The 8,936-nt window shown below is 43.3% G+C and overlaps 1 protein-coding gene across 2 annotated transcripts in view; it reads right to left on the bottom strand.

Annotated features, from left to right (window-relative positions):
- Positions 1 to 1,053: 1,053 nt before the first annotated feature.
- Positions 1,054 to 8,936, bottom strand: part of GCC1 (GRIP and coiled-coil domain containing 1) — a 28,423-nt gene continuing 20,540 nt past the window's right edge. For both annotated transcript variants that reach the window (XM_075345410.1, XM_075345411.1), the window contains exons 3-4: positions 7,460 to 7,982; positions 1,054 to 4,400 (exon numbers count right to left, since the gene is read on the bottom strand). In XM_075345410.1, the coding sequence (XP_075201525.1) occupies positions 3,288 to 4,400; positions 7,460 to 7,982 (1,636 nt within the window). In that variant the 3' untranslated portion in view covers positions 1,054 to 3,287. The remainder of the gene's footprint in view (positions 4,401 to 7,459; positions 7,983 to 8,936) is intronic.

The following is an 8,936-nucleotide window of genomic DNA, read 5'->3' as shown; positions in this document are numbered from 1 at the left end:
CATAATCTTACAGGTAGATAGAAGAGCGACCAAGATTATTAGAGGAATGGGTGGGCTGCAATACCAAGACAGGTTATTAAACTTGGGGTTAGTTAGTTAGGAAAAACAAAGGCTTAGGGGGATCTAATCACAATGTATAAATATATGAGGGGACAGTACAGAGACCTTTCCAAAGATCTCTTTACACCTAGGCCTGCGACTGGAACACGGGGGCATCCGCTACGTCTTGAGGAAAGAATGTTTAATCATAATCACAGATGAGGACTCTTTACTGTACGAGCAGTGAGACTATGGAGCTCTCTGCCGTATGATGTTGTATTGAGGGATTCACAAGTAAAATTTAAGCAGAGCCTGATCGCATTAATTGAAAAATATAATATTACCAGTTATGTATATTGGATTTTATGACAGGGTGTTGATCCAGGGAACTAGTCTGATTGCCGTATGTGGAGTCAGGAAGGAATTTTTTTCCCCATTGGAGCTTATTTGACACATTGGGTTTTTTTTGCCTTCCTCTGGATCAACATGTTAGGCTACGGGTTGAACTAGATGGACTTAGAGTCTCCCTTCAACCTTAAAAACTATGAAACTATGAAACTATTTAAAACCGGTTTTCTATTTCATTTATATGATAACCTGCTTTCCGGGGTCACTGCTAGACCACATAAAAACACTCACATGCGATCATAGGGGGTTGTGACTGGCACAACCCTACCAGGTGAGTTTGTATCTTTCTGTTCTGTCTGTCTTCCCTCATACCGGGTAAGACCCTATTGCGCTTTTTCCCCCCTACAGCTCCACTTCTCAATGTTCTAGCAGAGAAGAGTCTAGTTGGCGTGAGACTTTCAGTATACAAATCGCGTATATACAATCATGTGACAGTCCATCCATACGGAGAATAAGAGGGCATCATGACAATCCGAACACTGTGCGATCTGGAAGTCACAGAGTGTCTGCAGACTTTTCTTCTTAATCTGAACAACCCCTTTAATACTGGTCATAAACCTGTGAACAGCTTTTCTATACAGACACACAAACCATTGTGTATTAAATTCAGATGACCGTTTATTAGGTTTACAGATATGCTGACATGGCCTTTAGTATGCACATTTCATCAGGTTGTTGTTTTTTGGGGGGGGGGTTTCCAAAGCATTTTTTTTTACTTTACATTAACTAACAAAGATCTTTTTATTTTACAACACTTTTTGCACAACTGAATTTAGAAACAAGTCTATTCATTCAGTCTCGGTCTACACAATAACTTCAGATATTTCTGCCATGGTTGGGCATCTTTTTTGGAATATGACGATTGTGCAAATTGTGTTACATGAAAGTTACAATCATGGGCCTTAGTTGTTTGCCGGTGACTGGCTGCTGTGGTGACATGCAGACCACCATCACTGTAGGACAGCCATTAAAGGTTCCAGCAGGACCACCTGAGTAGCAGATTTACCAAGTGAGAAAAAGGTTTTTTTTGTTTTTAATCACGTGCTTTCCTTTCCATATTTTTTTTTTATATAAATACTGGGAAACTCTTATAAGATGCAGAAACAGTTCAATGATTTTCTATGTGGGTCTATAGACTCCGTGATTCACTCCCCCTAATCTTTTTAGCTTTAATAAAATGTAAATAAGAAAAACTTGCAGAATAGGCACATCCCCATTCGATTTTATTAAGTAAAATGTCAACATTAGGTTACCAATTTTATGCATCTGTCTTAAGCCCCTTTCACACGTCAGTGATTCTGGTACTTATGTTGCAGTTTTTATACATACCAGAATCACGGACATACGTAGACCCATTTAAATCAATGGGTCTGCGCACACATCAGTGATTTCTCACTGACTTGTTTCCGTGCGGCGTACACGCATGTCCGTGTGCTCCGTACAGAGAGAAGTCCGTTTTTTTCCGGCATCACTGATGTCCTACGGACCACACTGTGGTGTGATCCGTGAAGCACGTACCAGAAAAAACATGTACATTTAAAATAAAAAGCTTGTTAAACTCACCCGTCTCCAGCGATGCTATCTTCAGCCGCTGCTGTCTCCTGCTTCCAGGCCGGCTAATTATGCTAACCAGGAAGTAGCTGCAGATGGGAGACAGGGCCATCCGGACACAATATCACTTGTGACTTCAGTACCACCAAGAGCAGCCGCGGATAGGTGAGTATAAGTGTCTGATCTCCGTGTATTATCACGGATAACACACCGAGATCACACGTGTGCTACATCATGGCACACGGAGGGACATACGTTTTTCACTGACATGATAAAGGTGCGTATGTGTTTTTCACTGATGTGTGAAGGGGGTCTTAGTAGCACAATTTAATTCATTCATGGCGATGTAGATGTTACAGAATTAAAGTCGTATTGAAGTAGGGTAGTAACTTTCCATCGTTTGACACTTCATTTGCTGTTAATAACTTAATTTCTAGTATACTAGGGTGATAGAGATCACAAACTAAGGTATGATAATATTTTAAATGAGAAAATTGTAGCTGTATTTTTAAGCGGACCATAGACATGAGATATATATTTGTAGCCCATTGGTAGAATCTGCCGATTGTATGAAGTCTGTGGTGGTAAAGATAAAGGATTAACTGCTGATGTTACTAATTAAGGCTGGTTCTACCAATGATCTGCAGGTAAACACATGTATGGTCAGCTTAAAAGCTTAAAGCACCCATACACAAAAGAGCTGTTAGCCAGTTAGCGCTCCCAACTGCTCCACACAGAAGCGCTCTTGTTATTGTTATGAGAGAGCCACTGCCAGTCTCCTTTAGAGCATAACTCACCAAGAACAAAAGGATTGGCATTCTGAAATTGGACACGCCGGATCCTTATCTCTTCCGACGTCATCTCTTGGGGGAGAGTTGGGAGGCTCCCACATAATCTGCCGGCTGTGACCGCTGGTATCAGCAAGATTGGTCAAAGTTAGTCGAATGTGGATGGGTGCTTTACGACCCAATTAAGTATTTATCATCTAAAACAAAGTACTCTAGTTAAGCTATGCTGTAGAATACTGCTTACAGTTGTGCCCATACAGTATACTAACACATAGCTTCGTGAAGGAGGGTGCAGAATGTTGTTTTCATATTTTATAGAGTTACATAATAATAAAAATGGTTTCCGTTCTAGTTCAGTCTTTACAGAGAATTTTTCAATTATCCTTTTTTATCATGTGTCATTTATGGTCCTAAGATAAAATTCAGAAAATGTCAAAATCACTTGTAAAAGGTGTTGTCATTGACAATACTTTAATACTTTCCGCTATGTAAGACTTTAGATCACCTTTTGGTAGCTGCCCACCACCTGCTCCCATCCTGCGCTCTAAGGGCTGCATTTCTTTCTTCTGGGGAGAAATGCAGGACTGTCAGGAGTGCGCTTAACGTATGTTGTCTACCAAGAGGATCCGTAAGAGTCAAGAACCCTAGCAAAACATTTTTTAGATATTCCAGGTTTGCCCCCTCTCTGCTTCTGTCACGCATAGCCTTATCAACCTGCTGACGTAGAGTATGGGACTCCTCGTGTTTCATTGCTAACCGTTCCTGCATGCTTTGCAGTTCTGCCTCGAGTTCATGTTTTCTGCGCCGCAGACTCCCAATCTCTGCTTCTTTTCGAGATAGCTGATCTACATATACCAGAAAAGCTGATGAGTTGTTCGGAGGAAGCTCTAACCCATTTTCCAAAGGGTCTGTAAATGGTGGACATATGCCAGCAGGTATCTTAGTTTCTCTCAACCTTTCCAGTTCTTGCTCCTTCTCATTAAGTACAGCCAAGACACGCTCTCTGTGCTGTCTTAACTCTTCCTCCATTCGTGCCATATTCTCCCGACTTTCTTTGCGCACTTGTTCAAGCTCCTGCCTGTGAGTCTGAGCTAATAGCATATATTCCTTGCGAGCAGCCTCCATTTCTGCTTTGTGTTTATTCTCTGCTTCCTCAGAAGAAAGTCTGAGGTTGAGATATTTTTCTTTTAACTCTGCTAGCTTCTGCTTTCCAGCTTCCAGCTCTCCTTCGCGTGCCCCTTTTGTTCTCAGCACTCCCTGAGCTCGAGATTTGTAACGCTCAAACTCTTCTTTCACCTGCTGAAGCTCTTGCTGGTAAAATAGAGCAGATCCACGCTGCTCTGGACCATCATCCACGTCCTCACCAACTGACGATTTCATGACAAGGATTTCAGGTGAAGGATGCATTGAGGTGGCCATTGCAATAGTTTTGTTCTCAGTTTCAAGCTGCAAAAGGCGTTCTCGCAGTTTACGAATAGCAACTTGATCCCTCTGTTTCGATGTCTCAGCTGCACCCAAGAGCTCAGATAGCTCAGACACTTGGGACTCAAGGGAGCGTATCCTTTCCTCTTCTTGAAGGAACCTCTCCTGATTATGCTGATCCTCCTCCAGCCTCTGAAATACATTTAAAAGGATAATGTAAGGAAAAAGAAATTGACTTATAAACTACAAATGAGAGCTATATTATGTGCTATCAACGATCAGAAGCACGTTATCAGACAGAAGATTTACCGTCTGATGGAAAACACTCAGTTTACCTTTTCTCATGTAAAGCTGGGTTCACACATAGCGACAACGACATCGCTGTTAAGTCACCATTTTCTGTGACGCAACAGCGACCTAGTAAGTCGCTGTTATGATCGCTGCTTAGCTGTCAAACACAGCAGACGCAGCAGCGATCATAACGACACGCGTCGCTGTGGAAGCCATGCTGCACTAAGGTAAATATCGGGTAACCATTACCAGATATTTACCTTGGTTACCAGCGCACACGCTTAGCGCTGACTCCCTGCTCTCCTAGCCAGGGTACACATTGGGTTAATTACCCGATGTGTACTCCGGCTACGTGTGCAGGGAGCCAGCGCTAAGCGGTGTGCTCTCACGCTGCCAGTGCCGGCTCCCTGCTCACGTAGCTGGAGTACACATCGGGTAATTAACCCGATGTGTACTCCAGCTACGTGTGCAGGGAGCCGGCACTGGCAGCGTGAGAGCGTGGTGCTAGTAACTAATGTAAATATCGGGTAACTAAGGAAAGGGCTTCTTGGTTACCCGATGTTTACCATGGTTACAGCTTACCGCAGGCTGTCAGACGCCGGCTCCTGCTCCCTGCTCGCTTCAGTTCATCGCTCTCTCGCTGTCACACACAGCGATGTGTGCTTCACAGCGGGAGAGCGACGAGCAAAAAACGAAGCAGGACATTCAGCAACAACCGGCGACCTCACAGCAGGGGCAGGTCGTTGCTGGATGTCACACACAGCGACGGGACGTCGCTGCTACGTCACAGAAAATGGTGACGTAGCAGCGACGTCGTTGTCGCTGTGTGTGACACCACCTTAAGAAAGGTTTCTCCACAGGCAAGATATAAGAAGTTGTTACAATAGTGCACTAGAGAGACAAGGATTAACTTGTACCCTATTGGTAATGACATTATGTTTCTTACTGTCCTAAAAGTAAAAGCCCCCATACACATTAGCTGTCGACCAAACCATTATTTAGCCAACAACCATCTCCTGACTTCACGTAAATTCCCGTGTTCTATAAGAAGGTCTCAGCCAAAATAGTCTTTCAATAGAGGTTAAAAATAACTAGATGGAGGTGCTGCGGACCTGAGGTGTAGAAAAATAGGTAGGATTTTTTAATAAAAAGATTAATTACAAGGCACTACGCGTTTCTGGGACAAGTTAAAGGGAGGGGGAGGAACAGACTTCCTAGTGGTATTCAATAAAACACATACAATACATGTCTAGGATTGGATTAGTACCCAATTAGCTTAGTATACAACATTGCACTGTTCTATTTTAACCAGCACCTGAGGAAGGGGTCGTTTGTACATTGGTCCCAGAAATGCGTGGTGCCTTGTAATTAATCTTTTTATTATTAATAAATCATACCTATTTTTTCTACACCTCTGGTCCGCAGCGCCTGCATCTAGCCATTTTTTACCTCTATTGAAATCCTCTGCCCCTCTGCAAGTTGTAGCGGGGTGGCTGTGAGTGCGGCAGCGGATTTATTGGATTGTTTCCATCTCCTACCGGACCTGCATCACACGCTGGTGGAGTGTGTAGATCCCCATTCCTGCTGGGTGAGCGCCATGAGTACACCTCCTCTGTCCTTTAACAGTGTGTGACTCCCCCTGCTCCCGGGCCCTTGTGTGTGAACCTCCCAGCTTCCCTGGTGGTGATTATGCCCGGACGTCTTGTTCCATGACGGCAGCAGCATCTGGAGCGCAGTATGGGAATTTCCTTTGTATCCAGGCGGCCGCTGCATGCACCTGGATCGTCTTGGCTGCTGACAACCGCGCTGGACGTCTCCTCTACCTGCTGGTAGCTGTATCCAGTCTGCAGGCTGACTATCACACATGGTCACCGGAGTTGTGCAGGGGTGCACAACCCTAGAGGTGAGCTGTAGCACAAATATATATATATATATATATATATATATATATATATATATATATATATATATATATATACACACATACATACATATAGCCAATATAGACTGACAGTGGCTTATCTCATATAGAACAAAAAGATCAGGTGCTGAAGTTCATCATCTGTCGGGAGAATTAGAATTAGAAGAATCAGGATGGCCCCAGACACATTGAATGGTCGGACCATTATCAGCAGGTTCTTCCAACTTTTATGTAGTGTGTATGAGGGCCTTAAGAGCGGGATTTCTGTAAAATAAATGCTATTTTCTTCCAGAAAATAACTGAGGCTAATCTGGATACTGAACGCAATGTATTCAAATATGTGGTCCTATTCTTGAAGAAAGCAGCTTTAGACAATTCAACTTGCCAACCTCAATTTTCTTCCCTAGTTTATAAATATTAAACGTAATTTTGGGAAAGGTTACTCCATCAATCCTTTACCTGTCAGGAGCTTTTACACAAATGCTAATCTATTCCTTATATTCTAGAATTAACAGTCATAAGTATCACACAGGTCCTTGGCGGTAAAAGTGTTAACCTAGGAAAGGGATAAGGCTGGTGTACGGAGTTTGAAAATCCATCTCAGAACGGCTGTGAATGCCAAATATTGAAATAACTATATAACTATTTGTATAAGTTGCTGGACTAGAATGGATATTTCAATATTAGGCAAGAAAACCTTAATCATAGGTTTATACAGGCATCCTGACAAATGTAAGTACACCAACCTCTCCAAGTCAACTAACTAATGTATACAGTTTGTATCATGAAATCTGGTGACCGTTCCCATTTAACAATTCCATCTATCAATTCTGGTCATATACAGAGGCTCCTCAGGAAACATACATCATGTATAAACCATATTGTGAGTGACATCTATTATACACAGTGAAGCTGCTTTACCATTTTATAAGCAAATAAAGTTTAATCAAATGTTAATTTAAAAGTTATTACATTTCTAATTTGCCTTGTGGTATCATAACAGTGTTGCCTAATCCTTTTTATTGAGGATGGACCATACCTTACGTCTTTCCTCTTGTAGCAGTGCTTCCAGATCTTTCTTCACTGCGCATAGCTCTTGCTGCAGCTCGTGAACCATAGGATCAGGCTCTTTTCTCTGCCTCCTTGCCTCAGAAAGGTCCTTTTTCAGATCTTCAATTTCCCTGCGGAGCTTTTTGCCTTGTTCCTCTGCTACCTCGGTTCTAACAGCAAGTTCAGATCTACCCGCCAATTCTTGCCTAGCTTCCTCCAGCCGCAGCTCTACCTCTTGCCTCTGGTCTCGCTCTCCTTGCACCAGACGCTGTAACTCCTTCAGCATGATGGCATGATCTGCCTGCTCCTGAGCGCGGTCATGCTGCTGACTAATCAGTTTTACCCTGTTCTCTGCCAACTGAGCTTGTAGTCCCTGAATCTCCCCTCGCAAGTGGTCGTGTTCTTCCTCCATTCCTTGTACCATTTCCTCCATGTCCTGCTTTGCTTTTCTCTTGTCTGCTTGGTAGGAAGCTTCCATGCGAGACTTCTCTTGTGTTACTGTGGCTAAAGCACTGATGGAAGAAAACAAAAGAACTGATATTACAACCAAAATGTTCTTCAGGATACATAGGATGGTATCTTTTTAGGACATAAGGTGGCTTTACACACTGCAACATCGCAAACGACATTGCTGTAACGTCACCGGTTTTGTGACGTAATAGCGACCTCCCCAGCGACATTGCAGTGTGTGAAACACATCAGCGACCTGGCCCCTGCTGTGAAGTTGTGATCGCTACAAATTGTTCAGGACCATTCTTTGGTCCTTTGTTTCCCGCTGTGCAGCATGATCGCTAGAAAGTCTCAGTGTGTAAAAGGGACTTTACAGCAACTTCCCTTTCAAAAAGCTGCTTTACGTCCCCAATGACTAGCTAGGTCGTTCTGCAGGTCCGGATCGCTGTTGCGTCGTTGGCCAGGTTTGCCTGTTTGACAGCTCACCAGAGACTTTGTAGCGATCCCGGCCAGGTTGGGATCGCTGGTGGGATCGCTAGAAAGTCTCAGTGTGTAAAGGGGCCTATAGAAGCTAAAAATTGAAGTGCATAAAAGACACCTGGATTCCAGAGGAAAAAGCGAACTAAAAGAGTCTTCTATACACAGCAGCATACCCAGGAAGAAAGGTCAGCACTCACCCGACATCTCGAAAAAGTCAATCCTTTATTTCAGCTGATAAAAGCAGAATGGAGGGGAAGGGGAGGATGCGGAAAGCAGAAGGACGACGGCTGCCGTTTCGCCCGTATGCTCACGCTTCTGCGAGACCCTTTGCTGCTGTATATAGTTTATATCTGCTTAGATACAACACCCCATGACTCTTGCATCTCCACCTACCTTCCCAGCTATGCTGTCTTTCAAGACGTAGTGTGTGTTAGTAGTGCCGGAACACCTTGTTTTTTTAGTATCTGCTAAAATAATCTTCTATTTCTCTATAAATTGTTAAAGGGAATTTCCAGGAAAAGAATATACGTAAAACC

This window comes from Anomaloglossus baeobatrachus, chromosome 4, assembly GCF_048569485.1.
Source record: "Anomaloglossus baeobatrachus isolate aAnoBae1 chromosome 4, aAnoBae1.hap1, whole genome shotgun sequence".
NCBI lineage: Eukaryota > Metazoa > Chordata > Amphibia > Anura > Aromobatidae > Anomaloglossus > Anomaloglossus baeobatrachus.
This window is presented reverse-complemented; position numbering and strand designations above follow the sequence as displayed.